General features: G+C 51.1%; 1 protein-coding gene across 1 annotated transcript in view; it reads left to right on the forward strand.

The window, feature by feature from the left end:
- LOC123828056 (heat shock transcription factor 2 binding protein) overlaps positions 1-6,866 on the forward strand; it is an 83,251-nt gene extending 76,385 nt beyond the window's left edge. Inside the window, exon 8 of the mRNA XM_045852610.1 lies at positions 6,169-6,866. Within this exon, the coding sequence (XP_045708566.1) occupies positions 6,169-6,377 (209 nt within the window). The 3' untranslated portion in view covers positions 6,378-6,866. The remainder of the gene's footprint in view (positions 1-6,168) is intronic.
- Positions 6,867-16,169: the final 9,303 nt, after the last annotated feature.

Consider the following 16,169-nt stretch of genomic DNA (forward strand, 5'->3'; position numbering starts at 1 on the left):
ACCCTGCAACCTTACTTCAGTGATGGGTCCAAGAAAAGTCTTTGATTTCCAGTTTGTTCTGCTTTTCTTGTTATAAGCGTAGGAGTGATACTTTCCAAGGTCTTTACATGTGGGAGCTGAAGTTGCTAAGCTGAAATCCAAAAGGAGCAAGGCAGAGGGAAGTTAGGGGAAGGCGTTCTGGGCAGAGTGGACATCTAGGGCAAAAGGCCTCAGGCCTGTTTAGGGATGCAGGAGCCGGCCAGTGTCACTGGTGCACAGTGGGGAGGGGAGAGGGCTGGGCTGGGTGGTGACCTCAGGGAAGCCGCAGGGCTAGGTTGAGTGGGGCTTCTTGAGCCAGATTGAGGACCAGGGATTTTATCCTGGATGCAGTGAAGACCTGCTGGAGAGCAGAGAAGTGACATGCTCTAATTTCCATTTACGAGGTTTCATCTGGTTGCTGTTTGGCAAGTGGAAAGGGACGGGAAAAGGAAAGAACGGAAGTGTTCACTAAGAAAGCCCCAGAGAAGGAGATCGTAGCAGTCTAGATGAGACCAGACAACCTGGCCTAGGGGGGCTGGTTACAGATTTAGGGCGTGTTGGAGGTGGAGTCAACTAGGCCGCTGATGGCTGCGATGGGAAGGGGAGAGGGATCAGTGACGGTGCCTGTGCTTTTGGCTGGAGCATGAGGTGAGTGGCAATGCTGTTGATTGAGACGAGGAAGACAGGGCAGGGACAGGTGAGGGTCCGGGGGTGTAAATGCAACCTTTTCGAAAAGGTCAGGTTTATTGAGTTATAATTTACACCGAGTGCAATTCACTTATTAGAAGATGGTTCTGTGATTTTAAGCAATTGCAGACACCATGTAACCACCACCATAATCAAGACACGGAACAGTACCCTCACCTCCGAATGTCCCCTCGTGCCCCTTTGTAATCAACCCTCCTCGATGCCCAGACCCTGGCAACCACTGATCTGTTTTCTGTTCCTATAGTTTTAGGCGTTTCCAGAATGGTATGTAAACAGAACCGTGAACTGGGTAGATTTTAAAGTCTGGCTTTTTTCCTTAGCACAGTGCATTTGAGATTCATCACATTATTGTATGTGTCAGTTGTTATTTCTTTTACTGCTGATCACTCTTCTGCAGTATACCATGGTCACTGTCCATTCATCAGTAGAAGGACCTTGGGTTATTTCTAGTTTGGGGCAATTATAACCACAGACACTGTGAATAAAATATTTGAAAAGACACCTAATCAAAGGATATATGCAAATGTCAAGTAAGCACATGAAAAGATGTGTCTTTTCAAATATTTTTGGGGGACCACCAGGTTGCCTAAAGAGGAGTGACCAGCCCAGGTTGGAAACAGGTAAAAACTCCTGTGCTGTCAAATATTTTGCTTATTTTTATTGAGTTGTTTTGTTATTATTGAGTTTTCAGAAATCTCTTTATATTCTGGATTCAGGGCTTTGTTTTTTGTTTGTTTTATCACGTAAGTGTCTTGCAAATATTTTCTTCCAGTCTAGTGGCTTGTCTTTCCATTTCCTAACTGTATCTTTTGAAGAGCAGTTGTTTTTTATTTTTTTGAAAGGTTTTATTTATTCATTTTTAGAAGGAGTGGAAGGGAGGAAGAAAAAGAGGGAGAGAAATACTGATGTGCAGGAGATACATTGATCAGTTGCCTCTCGCATGTTCCCAACTGAGGACCGGGCCCACAACCCAGGCATGTGCCCTGACTGAGAATCGAACCAGTGACCTTTTGGTTTGCAGGCTGGCAGTCAATTCACCAAACCACACCAACCAGGGCAGTTTTTAATTTTTAAAATAAGAAATGAAAGCTATGATAACTAATTTGAGGCCTTTGTTTTTTCCTAATATGAACATTTAATGCTATAATTTGCCCTTATAAGCACTGATATAACTGCATTCACAAATTTCTATAATATTTTGTTTTCATTTTCATTTTATTCACAATATTTCCTAGTTTCCCGTAAGACATCCTTTTTGATCCAGGGATTGTTTAGAAGGGTGTTATTTTTTTTTAAAGATGTTATTTATTTATTTTTAGAGAGAGAGAGGAAGGAAGGGAGAAAGAAAGGGAGAGAAACATCAATGTGTGGTTACCTCTCCGGTGCCACTACTGGGGACCTGGCCCACAACCCAGGCATGTGCCCTGGCTGGAAATCGAACTGGCGACACTTTGGTTCACAGGCCAGCACTCAATCCACTGAGCCACACCAGCCAGGGTTAGAAGGGTGTTATTATATTTGGGGATTTTTCACATTTTTTTACTGTTATTTTGTTGTCTGTTACGCATTTTTTAAAATTTCAATTTTAATCCCTTGTAATCACAAAACTGCCTTTGAATTTTAAAAAATGTCAATTTGGTCAAATTGGTCAAGCATTTATTGTTCAGGGATTATTCTCTATCCTTACTGATTTTCTTTCTTCCTTTTTTCAAATTAATAGTGGAAGTAAGAGTGTTGACAAGTTTCCAACTCTGATTGCAAGTTGGTTCATTTGCCCTTGGAGTTCTGTCGTGTTGTGTGCTTGGTGTCTTTTGAAACTCTGTTGTCAGGGACAGGAGTCGTTAGCACTGTTGTCGTTTTGGCACGCTGACCTCGTTATAATTATGCATAATTATGCAAAGTCCCTCCTTCTTTCTGGTGATAGTTCTTGTTCCAAAGTGTTTTCCTACTTACCAATCATATTTATTTGAAATTCCTTTTCTGATTGTTCTTGTATTTGTTCCTCTCTCTGGGTCATCTCAGTCTGGTTGATTACTTGATCATTGTGGGCTTTGCATTTCCCTGGCTTGGTCATTGTGATTTCTGATCTGATGTTGGACGTTGTGTATAGGGCAATAGAGTGTGGGGGGTGGGGGGTTGGGGAGGGAGCTAGCACTTTTCCTGTAATGGGCCAGGTAGGAAATATTTTGACCTTTGAGGGCCATATGTGGTTTCTGTTGCACATTAGTCTTCTGTTTGTTTTTCTTTTTAAATAACCCTTGAAAGTGTAAATATCACTCTTAGCCCGCAGCCTACACAAAAATAGGTCATGGACTGCATTTGGCCTCTGGGCCATAGCCACCAACCTCTGCGGAGAGAGCGAGATAAATAGTGTTTACTGCTGGAAAAGGCCACACCTCTTGTTGGCACGTTGGGGTGTTAGACTGGGTTTGGCTTTTGTTGCTGCAGTGGTTACGTTCTGTGCACTCTAGCTGCAAATTCCTCTAACCTTTGCTTGTGCCAAGGGTGCAGATATACATTCAAAAAGAAAAGAAAGAAAAAGAAATTGGATCACTTTCTTACATCATATAAAAAAATGAACTCAAACTAGATTAAAGACTTAAATTTAAGACCTGAAACTGTAAAACCCCTTGAAGAATATACAGGCAGTAAACTCTTTGACATCAGTCTTAGTAATATCTTTTTGGATGCATCTCCTTGAACAAGGACAACAAAAGAAAAAAATTTTAAAGCAACTACATTCAACTAAAAAGTTTTTACATAGCAAAAGAAACCATCAACAAAATGAAAAGAATATCTGTTTGATGGGAAAAGGTATTTACCAGTGATACATCTGATAAGGGATTAATACCCAAAATATATTAGGAACTCATACAACTTAACACCAAAAAAATGTTTTTCAGTAGAAAAGCAGGCAGAGGACATTTCTCCAGGGGGGACACACAGATGGCCGATAAACATATGAAAAGATGCTCAACATCACTGACCATCGGGGAAATGGGAATCAAAACCGCAGTGAGCTGTCACCTCACACCTGTCAGAATGGCTCATCAGAAAATCAGCCAACAAGCGCTGGATGTGGAGAAAAGGCCTCGCTGGTGGGAGTGTGAACTGGTGCGGCCACTGTGAAAACACCTGCCGTGTGACCCGGCAGTTCCACTTCTGAGTGTTTATCAGAAGAAAACAAAAACACTAGTTCAGAAAGGTACATGCACCCCAGTGTTTACTGCAGCATTATTTACAATAGCCAGCATATGAGAGCAACCTAAGTGCCCATCAATAGATAAATGGATAAAGAAGATGTGATTATATATATATAGAGAGAGAGAGAATATTAGTCATAAAAAAGGAAATCTTGCCATTTATGACAACATGGATAGACCTTTCATTGTGCTGAGTGAAATAAGTCAGAGAAAGAAAAACACCATATGATTTCACTTATATGTAGGATCTAAATAAAACAAAACAAATGAACATACAAAACAAAACAGAAACAGATTCGCGGATACAAAGAACAAATTGATGGTTGTCTAAGGGGAGGATGGGTAGAAAAAATCCTGTGACATGACTAAGCTGGGTAATGAGCACATACAGATGAGTTATATTTTTTTCTAATTTTGTGTATGCCTTACTTTATAATTTTTAAAGGCTTCATTAAGAACATATAGAATATGGATTTGAAGCCCCACCCTCCCCCACAAAAAAGAATAAAATCTTACTTAAAGTTTTTGTAGAAGCATTGTTTATAGAAGCATTGTTTATAATTTATAATAATATAAATCAAGAAAACCTCAAAATATTCATTAATTGAAGAATGGAAAATAAATTCTAATCAATTCATGCAATGAAATGGATGGGAAATGGATGAACTACAGTTTCTGTTATCAATCCAGATGATGCTCCAAAGCATAATGTTGAGTGAAAACTGCTCATTACAGACTATACACAATAGGCCAAAAAAGAAAAAAAAAGGAAAATGTAGCATAGTGACGACATTAGTTCTCTTCCAAATTAATATCCTGGTTCACTGCAACTTCAACCCAGACCCGAGCAGAATTTTTAACAGTTGGGAGACAAACTTATACTAGAATTTATATGAAACAGTGAAGGAATTAGAATAGATAAAACACATTTGATAAAAATAAAGTTGAGGGATTACATGTTCCTCTAACCTTTCCTAGTGCTGAGGGAGGGGGCTGAGGGGCCAGCGTGCCTTCCTCAGTGCCCTGCCCCGTCCTCCCCCTCCCCTGCCCCCTGTGGGCCTTCAGTTTGGCTCATCAGAAAGGCTCAGCTGTGCCTCGGAGGGTGTCCTTCCATCTGTTGCCCCTCCCCCAGCCACAGACTGCTCTCCTGGCTACTCGGAGTCTGCTGGGCTCCTGGTGGAGGATGGAGGGGAAATCTCTGTTGTTCTGGTTCAACTCCTGTCCACACGTGTGGGGGTGGTGGGGCCTTGCTAGTGGTCTTCTCCCTGTGACAGCTACCCTCTGCAGGTGCCTTTGGCAGGTCCTGGACTAGACATAGTTTTCTTCCCCTCCCCCAAGGCGGGAGGACTCTAATTTCTGGGCCTTGGACTTCCCTCCCCGATCCCGGATACCACAGGGTTTCCTTTTCTCCTTCCCCAGCACAGCAGTCCTCGCGGTGCCCTGGGGGCTCTGAATTAGAAGGAAAGCCCTGGGTGGGCCTTGGTATTGTGGCAGTTCCTGCTGAAGGTTTGTTCTGTCCACTCTTTCAATTCACTTATTTAACAGGTTTTGCAAGCCTAGTGCTAAGAACAAGGCCCTGATTTTTGAGCCTGGCTCCAGTTACAATATCCAATCAAGAAGTGAATTCATGGCGTGTTAAAGGCCCCCCACAGGGAGAACTGGTAGGGAGAGCTGGATCCACCCGGGTAAGGGGCAGGACTTCGTGCCGGGCTGCTGTTTCAGCCCAGCTCTTTTCACGGACGCCACAGCGCACGCAGGGCCGCCAGGTTCCGTAACTCACACGGGAAGAATGGAACACGGCGTGAAGGCCGCGGCCTGTGACTCTGGAACTCGGTGTTCCGAGCGCACGCCGAGGTTCCTCGGGCCTGCCGCGGGCGGGGTGGCGGTGAGGCAAGGCCTGTGAACGCAGTCCTGCAGGGGACAGCATTCCCGGCAGCGGCATGAAAGCCCTTGTGTTTTTAGTTCAGCATTTTGAAGTTACAGGATTGTGAGTAATATTTGAAGACAGGATGTTACTAAATAGATGACAGATGAGTTCTGTCATGCTGTTCCTATGAGCTAAGCTTTTACATCAAGAAATTATGTTGTTTCTGGGTCAGCTCGTAGTTTTCAAAACCGTCAGGTCTATCATTCAGCAAATCCAAGAACCCTGGGCGGTAGGTTCCACCCAGAGATTGCTTCTAAGCAGGAATTTCATAGGAGTTTCATTCTAACCAGAGCGTTACCTCTTTCCCCTCAGACCCGGACGCAGAGGTGTGTCTTCATGTTCTGCGACTCGTCCAGTCGGTGGTTCTGGAACCAGAAGTCTTCTCCAAGTCGGCCTCCGAGTTCCAGAGCTCCTTGCCCCTGCAGCGCATCCTGGCCATGTCCAGGAGCCGCAACGCCCGGCTGCAGAGCGTGGCCCAAGAGCTCCTGGAGGACCTCCGCGCGCTGGGCTGCGATGTGTAGGCCTGTCCCTTCCCCTCCCCGAGGTCCCCGCTTTGTGTTCTGACGCCATCACTGTGCGCCGTGTGCTACAGATGGCCGGGCGTTCTGGACTAGAGACGGATGGGAATGAATAGGTGTCCACACAGCTTCCTCCTGGACGGGAAGGTCCTTGTGGGCGGCTGGTCAGTCTTGCCAAGGGGGGCCTGAGAGAGAATCCATCCTGTCACAGCGGCCCTGTCTGGCTCCTCAGAGTGGCTCCTGCTGCTCAGGCCACTTTCTGAGACCTGTGGGTTCCCCCCAGACGGGGGTTAAATAACCACCTGTCCCTTGGTCAGCATTTTCCCGAGACACACTCCTGTGAAAAACAGTTCATTCTCTCTCTAGTAATTATAATTAATCCCCTGAATGCAAGTTTACCTTTAAACCTTTTGGTGAACCTGCTAGTTCAGATGCCATCGGACGTTTCGGTTCTGTACTTTTGTGCCTCTTTTATTTTTGAATAAAGAGAGTTGGAAGAGTCAGTGGTGCGCTCCAGGTGTGTGTTCTGAAACGTACGGACTTGGTGTTAGGGAGCCGCATAGGAGAGTGCTTGGTAGGAGCACTCTCCTTGTGTTTACTGGGCTCTTTGTAAACGCAGAATGAAGTCCTCTTTTCCATGTAACAGGTGTCCTGAAAAGGCCTCACGGACTAGAGCCTATGCAGTTGGTGGAAGTTCTTTAAATGGTGTACACGGTGGGCGCCAGGGTCCCTTCACCACAGATTTCCTTCTCATCCGTGGCCGGGCCGCTGGCCGAGGATGCGGGGGGTGGCCCCACTCACTTCCCACAGATGCGGCCCGTGTGAGCTGAAGTCTGCCAGAGTCCCTCCTGAAGGTCACGTCAGGGAGCGCGGGCCCTCCCGGCGGTGCTTCCTCCAGCGTGACGCTGGGCCGTGGGCTCCGGGCATCCTGTGTGCGCAAAACCACGTGCAGGCGTCCCTCCCAGTGGCGGTCTTGGAAACGTGTGTGAGCTGTTTCTGTTGTGTGGCATTTCAGAATAATCTCATTTTTCTTTTAAGTAGACTTCTGCAGGCAGTGTGCGATTTACGGCTGAGGCTGAATGGAGGAGCTCGGGGAAGGCACAGTTGCTTGAATTTCACAAGCCAGCATATTGTGAAACACGCGCTCATCAGGGCCAGAGAAATGTTGTAAAAAGCAATTTAAAATTCATGGAGGCAGAAATTGGTCCATCTGTGCTGCATGCTTTTGTGGGGCCTGATGATTGGCGAATAAAATCAAGGGTGTTGTGTTTCTGTAGTTTTCCTAGGACGGTATCATTTCCTCTTTGATTGTTTGATAAGGTAATGGGAGCTAAACTAATGTAATTAGTCCGGGCTGTCTCTGCGCAGGCAGGGCCTCTCTCCTGCCGAAGTGGGACCAGTGGCGCAGGGAAGTGACAGGGACAGGGGCCAAGCCTGTGCACGTTTTGTCACCCAGCTGATGAGCAGGGGGCGTGAGGAGGAAGGATGTTTTCTCTCCTAATTTTGAAGGCTATGGGTACGGAGAGTTCTTACGAAAATGCCTTCAGGAAGGAAAATGACGAACACACGTTATGAATGTATGTTACAGGAAAAGTAGGTAAGGCCAGCTTCAAGGCGTGGCCCGTCTTCGTAATGTTCTGCTCTTCCTGTGAAGGTCAAGGAGAAAACATGAGTTCTTTAAATTTTTTTGCAGCTAGAATTCGAAAGAAATGCAGTTTTAAAGGTATGCATAAAAACAAGTACTTGACAGTATTTGAGGTCTGTGATGAATTTTAGAATTGGGAACAAAAGCAGTAAAATGGTACATATATTTTTGAAATTTAATTTGTGAGGAACTGCTCTTATATTCAAGTTACGGAACTCTTCTTTCCTCCCGTGCTGCTGGTTTTTTGTGTAGGGTGTGAAACCCGTCAGGCCCCCGGTGGGACGTCGCCCACCCCACCCTCCCGCCCCTCACAGGTGGTCTGAGCTGGCCCCTGGTTCCCAGCTGAGTCCGCCCTGGGAGGTGTGGAAGGGGCGGCCCTGGTGGGTGGCTCCGACCCAGTCTGCGCACGGTGTGAACTGGGAGAAGCCTGATGTCGGAAGGAGCTCTGCTCGTCCCAGGTGCTTGTTTGGCCCCGTGTCTTCTGCTTATTCCAGAGGATTTTAAAACTAGAGTCCCAAGCACGCATCACAAGTCTGGGGCCTGAGAAAACCAGCCCGAGGCTGGAAGTCAGACCACGGGCAAGGCAGGGCTTCAATACCAGTTGTCAGTGTGCCCGTCACACCGATGCCGCCAGACCCAGCCGTGTTGCCCTGACATCAGGGCGAGGGGAAGTGGTTCGTAGGTACTTTCATAGACTTCACTGATGTCCTACTAAGTCCTGAAGGTGAAGTTTGCTCTGTTGTGTTTTTTATGGTGTATGTGCTTAGACTACTTGGGAAGGACTTCTCCGACCAGTGTCGGGTCTCCGGGGCAGACCCTGGTACAGTGCAGGACATGGTATGGCACGCAGCATCCTGTAGGGGGCGTGCAAGCTCAGGATCTGGTGGGAGGAGTGAACCCAAAGTCTTTGGATACTTGCTAAGTCCAGGCTCAGGTGGGAGGGCAGAAGGCGACTAACTGGTACACCTCCGCCTTCACAGGGCTCGTCTTCAGGGCCCCTGGCTGTCTCCCTGCACGAGGGCACGCCCACGTAAACGTGTCTGCAGATGTGGGAGGGGACTGAGTGGTCTTCGAATGTGCCAGTGTGTGTTACAGAATGATTGTTACTGATTTTTTGTTACTTGTAGTTTTCCAAGTTTTTAAAAATTGTGTAAAATTTACCACATAAACAAATGCTAAACATTCAGTTTAACCACTTTTAAGTGCAGAAATCAGCGGCATTAAAAACGTTCACAGTATTAGGTGATCATCACCACTATTCCAGAACTTTCTGTCATACCGAACAGAAACTCTGTGCCCACGAAACAGCAACTCCCGTGCTCAGCCGCCCCCTCCCAGCTGGAACCCTCCCTTCCCCTCCTGCCTCCGGGAATCTGACTGTGCTGCACCCCTCTTGTCGGGAGTCAGGAGGTGTGTGTCCTCGGTCTGGCTCATCTCCCCGAGCATGTGTAACGTCCTCGAGGTTCACCCACGTCATAGCACGCGTCAGAACTTCATCCCGTTGGTGGCGGACTGCTGAGTATTCTGTTGTACCCGCACACCACGCACGGTGCATTCATGTCTGCCTGCTAACGGGCCCTGGGCTTGCTTCCACCTCTCGGCTGTCGTGAACGCTGCCGCCGTGGGTTTCGGTGTGCAAGTCTCTGTCCCCGCTGCAGGTTTTGGGCGTGTATCTGAACGGGGAACTGCCGTATCATGCGGCGCTCTCGTGTGCCGCTTGGAGAAGCTGCCAAACCGATGAACCCCTCTGCGCACATCCTCCTCCTCCTCACCACACTGGTTTTCTGCTCGACGGTCCTGGTGGGCGTGAGGGGGTCTCTCGTTGTGGCTTTGGTTTGCATCTCCCTGATGACTGTTGGATGTCGAGCGTCTTTCTCATGTGCTTATTGGCCGCTTGTGTATCTTCTTTGGGGAAATATCTGTTCCAGTCCATTGCTCATTTTTCAACTGGGCTGTTTGTCTTTTTGCTGTCGAGTTGCAGGAATTTGTAGTGTTCTGATATTAACCCTTTGCTAGCTCTATGACTTTTAAAAATAACTCTCATTCTGTGGGTTGTCTTTTCACTTTGTTGACAGTGTCCGTTGATGTATAAGAGTTTTACGTTTTGATCAAGTCTGATGTGATCTGTTTCCTCTTTTGTTCCCTGTGCACTTGGTGTCATATCCAAAAAGTCACTGCCAAGTTCACGGTAGTGTGTGTGTCCACTATGTTTTCTTCTAAGAGTTTTATGCCTTGGATCTTACACTTAGGTCTTTGATCCATTTTGAGTTAATATTTGTCTGTGGTGTTAGGGAAGGGTCCAACTTCATTCTTTTGCATGTGTATATCCATCCAGTTCTCCCAGCACCATTTGTTGAATTTTGTAATTGTCACTTGGAAATATTGTTACAAATATGATTTTCAAAAATGCAAAAATTCACATACATTATGCTTCTTGTATTTTAAAAATGTCTGGTTTGTCTCATGCATAGCCTTGACCGTGAGGGTTTCGAGTTGTCCCCAGGGGGTCTCCCTCAGCTGCTGCTTCCCTCCGCGGGGGTGTGCTTAGTGTGCTGAGCATGTAGCACAGATGGCTGTCCAGGAAAATGACTCCTGGTAGTATAGTTTATTGCGTTTCTTAATCAAAGGCATATTTGCAGCTCAGCTTTTCAATAGGAATGGTTTAATGCAAACAAGGACTCGGGGAGAGAGTCCAGGCAGCAGGAAGAGTGGGTGCAAAGGCCCTGCACCACGAGACTGGGGTGCATTTGAAGACAGCAGAGTGAGCGGGCCGTGGGCAGGACTTTGTGGTTCCCTGTGTGATGGCAGGTGATTGGAGAGCTGGGGCGGGAGCAAGGTCTGATTCACATTTTAAAATGTAAAAAACGTGACCCTGACTTCAGCCCCGCAGCCCTCTACCAGATCCTCCCTCCACTGTGAGCGGCGGGAGTCCAAGGTGCCAAGACCAGCACGCTGGTCTATTTCCAGAGTGAAGCTTCCAGTCTCCCCGGGCGACCTGGGCCAGCTCCGGTATCTCTCGCCTGGCGGCCCACAGACTTGCCACACCCAGGTCCGAGGCCCAGCGTGCAGGTTCTCCCTGGGCCCTGCGCCCGCCTGGCTGCTGTGCACGCGTGCCCCCGTGCAGAGCATGGGCAGTGATGCCACAGTGGAGGAGAGTGCTTGCTTGGTGCCAGCCCGGCGGCCTGTGCCCACTCTCGGTAACTCGCACTAGCAGCCCTTGTTCAGTTGCACCTACCTGTTCTTTGTTTGATTGCAGACCCCAAAAACAGTGTCTGTGAGCTCTGGTGCGGTCATGCAGGCCTTGGACAACCCGATACACTTCTCTACGCAAAACTGCACAGGAGCACACTTGCCTTTTCCTGCACAGTTTCTGGGAGTATGTGGGGTGAGGAGTGCTTGCCTGGATGTGAGAACCACGTTTGTGGAACTCACGCGGCCTGATGCAGTGCCAGGCACATAATGAGGCACTCTGGCAGGAAGAGTGTTTCTGTGACATTGAAAGGTCTCCCACACTAATGTCAGCCCTGCACCTGCACAGGAAGTATTTGCTGTCCGGTGGAGGTCAGGGCTTGTATCTGATTTGCACCAGCTCAGTCCTCATAGCCACTTTCTGCAGTGAGGAGATGAACCTAGAGATGTTAAGGTGCCCGCCCGAGTGGCGGAGCTGTGATTCGAACCTGCTTCCCTCTTTTGTAGCCCTTAATCACAGTGCAGTGTCACCTTGGCCCCCCTGGGTTTGTGTCCACCCTCACCTGTGGTCACTAGTTCTCCAGACCAGGGCCTGGTCCTGTCTTGAGCCTTCATAGTTCTGGTGACTAGTGGTTTAAATTCCTCTGGCGCCCTCTTAGGCCAGCGTGCCCAGGTGCCACCCACAGGTCCCTGGGATCACAGGGGGAGGGGAGGGAGTCAAGGACAGCACCAGAAGTCCACCAGTTAGCGTCCTGCCCACCCTGGGTGGTATTCACACAGCATGTGCTGATCATGGCAGGCTCCCGTGGCTGCCTGGTCACGTGATAACATTTAGAAAATAGGGGAAGGTGTAGGTGAGTCATTGGCATTAAAAATATTGATTTTTAAAAGGTTCTGTTCAGTATCTTCAGGTCAATTTGCAAAGTTAATATTTACTCCTGTCTCAGGGAGCTAACTGTGGACAGGGTCAGTACAACCTGTCTTGTCTTTGTCTGAGATAATTCTTTCTTTCAGTCTTCCTTTAAGACCCCGAAGAGTTTAAACAAATGAACCCAGGAGCAGACTGGTTCTCTTATTACCGCATGTGGGCCAGAAAGCCAGCCTCAGGCCCATCAGGACTCGATTACTGGCTGAGCCCCTGGCTCTGGGGCAGGGCGGAGGGAGAGTCACCCCTCTCTCCGTGGGAATGGCAGTGCTTTTTCTTTTCTTTTTGCTCTTTAAATGCTGACAGAGGAGAAACGTAGGGGGGCTGAAGCTTGCGAGTTATCTCAGAAAGGGCGGAGTGGAGCGAGTCCCGGAGGTGTCAGGTGATTCACAGAAAGAGCTCCTCCCCAGGACCTGAGCTGGCCTCGAGCATCAAAGCTGCGCCCGAGGTGAGCCCTGTTCACGGCAGCCTGTGTAATGCACGCAGCGCACTGGCTGCCTTTGTACGTTGTGCTCGGTGCGTTGATCTCTTCTGGGTGAATCAGCGTCCTCCCCCACCTGCTGGGGAAGCGAGTTTTCCAGGATCTCGGTGCTGCACTTGGCATTTGAACACTTCCTCCAGTGACGAGAGTAGGAGGCTGATTCTCCCGTTGGGAAGAGTTTCTCTCCTCTGTGTGCCTCCTGGTTACAGGGACCGGAGCACCAGTGAGTGGTGGCGCAGATCCCTGTCGGTCGGAGGTGTTCACGTGTGGTTCCGACTGGGCACTGGGAGTGGGAGGCCTTCGGGCCCAGCTGAGCTGTGGTCCTGCCTGAGGCGGCCCGGGCTGCGTGCTGTGTCTGTGGGCATGGCCGTGTGGGTCTGGTGACTCCTCGGTCCTCCTGGTTGCAGGGAGGTGTCCTGGGGGGTCCTTGTGGGAGCAGGCCAGAGCCCCTGCCCGCACCACCTGCCTCTGCGGGGGCCCTGCCCTGGTGGCTCCCTTGGATGGAAGTGACGGCAGCGCACAGGCCAGCTCCTGGAGCCCCTGCGCCCCCAGGGTGGGCCCAGCACACCCAGGCTTCTCTCTCATCTCACTTCTCACCCGTCTTGATTCCGCCAGGGCCCTGGCTCCTTGGGGAGGAAGGGAATGGCCTTTTCCAGGCACTGGCCTGCCTGATGGAAGCATCCATGGGGAGGCCGGGCCTCTTGATGCCCTCACACTCTGGATTTTATCCCTCCCAGGAGTCCGTGTGTCGCTGACTGCAGGGCACCTTCTCTGAAGCCGTAGCTGCCACTTTCCTGTGGCATCCACTCTTGCTGCTGAGCTGCGCCTCCCTTCTTCCCTGCCTGCATACGCACCACCACAGGGTCTCCCCGCAACCCTACCCCCACCCCCAGACACTTTCTGCTGGAATCAGGTGTGGGCACAGGGCAGGTCTTTGTAATGATGTCCCTGGCAGGTCGGTGAGTGGGCACAACAGCCCCAGATCTTGTCAGCTCTGTGTGTGCATGTGTGCAGATGTGTGCCTGTGTGTGCATGCCTGTGCGTGTGTGTGTGCACCTGCATGTGGCCTGTGCCATGCCTTCCTTCAGTGTGAGCCTGCATCTTGGTTCTAGTCCAGCCAGGTTGCCCTGTTATGTCTGTTCTCCAAGCCCGTGAAATCTCGGTGGGAGTTTGGCCCCCACCGAGCACACCCACACCTCCCGAACAGAGACTTCTTCCCAGGAGAAGGGGAGCCCGTGAAAGAGTAGAAGTCTGGACGCAGCAGCGCCCTGGGGTCATGTCCCCCAGGAGAGGCCTCAGTCCGTTCTCAAGCAGACGGTGCAGGGGAGAGGGCAGGTCCCCGAACCCCGCACGGGGGGCTGGCTCTTTGCTACCTGCGTCCTGACCGGACTGGTCACAAGGGGATGATTATCTTCTGTGTGATGTCCCGGTCAGGCATTTTCTGTGGAGAGCTAGGGAAAACCACGGTAAGGTTTTCCAGGGCCGATGGGGCCCTCTGCTGTGGGGGATGGACAGGCCTCAGAGTGGACGGTTCTCCTCGTGCCTCCTGGCTCTGCGTCCCCACGTTGGACAGGGCCTGGGGTCCGTCTGCTCTTGGGAGGGCCCGGGGCTGTGGGCCACCTGATAGGCCCAGGAGGAGGGCTCGGCCCCCTCGTTGACACGGAGACTTTTGCGAGGTGTTTCTGGGGGTGTACACCTGCCCACCTGTTTGGGCCGCAGACCACGCATACTGCGCTCAGACCCCTCAGGGCCTGAGGGGGCTGACAGGTGGCAGAGGCCATCTCTGAGCCCTGCAGGACAAACCAGAAACTTCCTGTCCTGTGGCCTAATGCCCACTCTTTGATCTTGTTTTCTCTGCTGTGCTGGAAGGGAAATCTCATTCCTGGAAATTGCCAGGGGAAAAGCCCTATCTTAAGGTCAAGGAAGCAGGAGCCACCAGGGAAATGAATGGTGTGGGTCCCCGGCCGGCAGCCTGGCGTTGGGACGAGGGCTCCCTGCCTCGGAGGCTCAGACGCCTGCCGACCAGCTTCCCCCCCTGCTCCTGTCCGGACTGGACAGCCCCGTGCCCTGTTGACGTCACCAGCACCGGAGACTCAAAGCAGGGAACAAGACTGCGTGTACTCTCCGGCGCTGCTGATGCTATCCGTAGGAAACCCTGGCCGAGCTGTGCGCAGGTGAGCGGCCTTCCTGTTTGTTCCCCAGGCACTCGCACTGAGTCCCGGCCAAGAGACCTCGTCCGCCCTGACGTTAATCCCCAGGCCGCCGCTGCCGCCGCTGCCGGCCTTGCACAATGGGCACTCCAGGCGGCGGGGAGGCAGCTCTTCCCTGTAATTTGCAACCCCTGCCCCGAGCAGCACGCACTTCCTCCTCTGCAAGTTCTCGGGAACACTGTGGGCTGGGCTGCGCTCTGACCTGCGCAGGGGAGGCAGCCGGTGTCGCAGAAGGAAGCTCCTCCATGCCTGTGCCCGGAGGCCGGGCCTGGCCTCAGCGCCTGGTGGGGTGCAGGGGCTGCGTTCCTGCTTCAGGGTTCCTGGGGACTCAAGACCGCACGCACCAGGAAGAGTAGACTAACCACGCTCCGTTTGTTTCTGTTCTTTGCATATCTGCACGAACTCTCTTTGGGGCTGGGGGATCCATTAAATTATCTGTCACAGTCTCTGAGCAAGGCATTTCTCGTGGCTGCAGTGTGGCCGCCGGCTGGCCAGGCCAGTGCCCCGTCAGGGCGGGAAGCAGATGCTCTCGCCAGGCTGCTGCCTGTCCCGGGAGCCAGCCTGGGTGACACCAGTGAAAAGCGGACAGAGCGGGGTTCAGGCCGGTCTCCCGTCTCAGAAGAAGAGAGCCCGTTCCCGCAGGAGCTGACCTCCGTGGGCCCTCCTCCCCCACGCCCTGGCGGTTTCCATTCCTAGTCACTCCCCAGTCAGAGCAGTGCGGCCGGGGAGGCCTGTGCAGGAGCTGGGCTGGGACTCCCCCCATCTGAGTCAGCTTTCACTCTGGCTCTGGAGCCTGTCCCGTGTTTCTGCCCGCTGTCACGTTCTCCCTGACGGCACTCAGCTTGGGCTCCCGCTAAAATCTGTCTGCATTTTCCTGGTACACCCCAAGCACGTGAGAAGTGTTGTGGGGGACTCCAGCCAGGGCTGCAGATGATCTGCGTCAGTGTGCACCGGGGACAGGTGATGCTGCCAGGGCGAACCTGTCCTGATGCAGGGTCCCCAAGGAGGCTGGGCGGGGCGGCCTGGCCTCCTCCCCCCACCATACTGCTGGCCTGGCTCTCCATGGATGCCCAATGTCTCATAAGCCCCTCCTGCCGATAGCTCCCCCATCTGCCCCTCACCCTCCTAGAGGTAGGTACCAATTAGGTGGAAGGCGAGCAGGGGTTTCCCAAGGTCTCTAGCCTGGCGTCTGAGAGCCGTATAGCCCAGAGCCTGTCTTCAGACCCGGACCCCCCTCGGCTCACCTTCACTTCAGTCAGAACTGTCCACAGGCACGCCTGCCGCCCCCACTCCAGCTGTGACCTGTCCTCCGCCCTCTGCTCGGGCTTTTGGCAGGGCAGTGGGA

This window comes from Phyllostomus hastatus, unplaced genomic scaffold (assembly GCF_019186645.2).
Source record: "Phyllostomus hastatus isolate PE091 unplaced genomic scaffold, TTU_PhHast_1.1 phas_contig_948, whole genome shotgun sequence".
Lineage (NCBI taxonomy): Eukaryota > Metazoa > Chordata > Mammalia > Chiroptera > Phyllostomidae > Phyllostomus > Phyllostomus hastatus.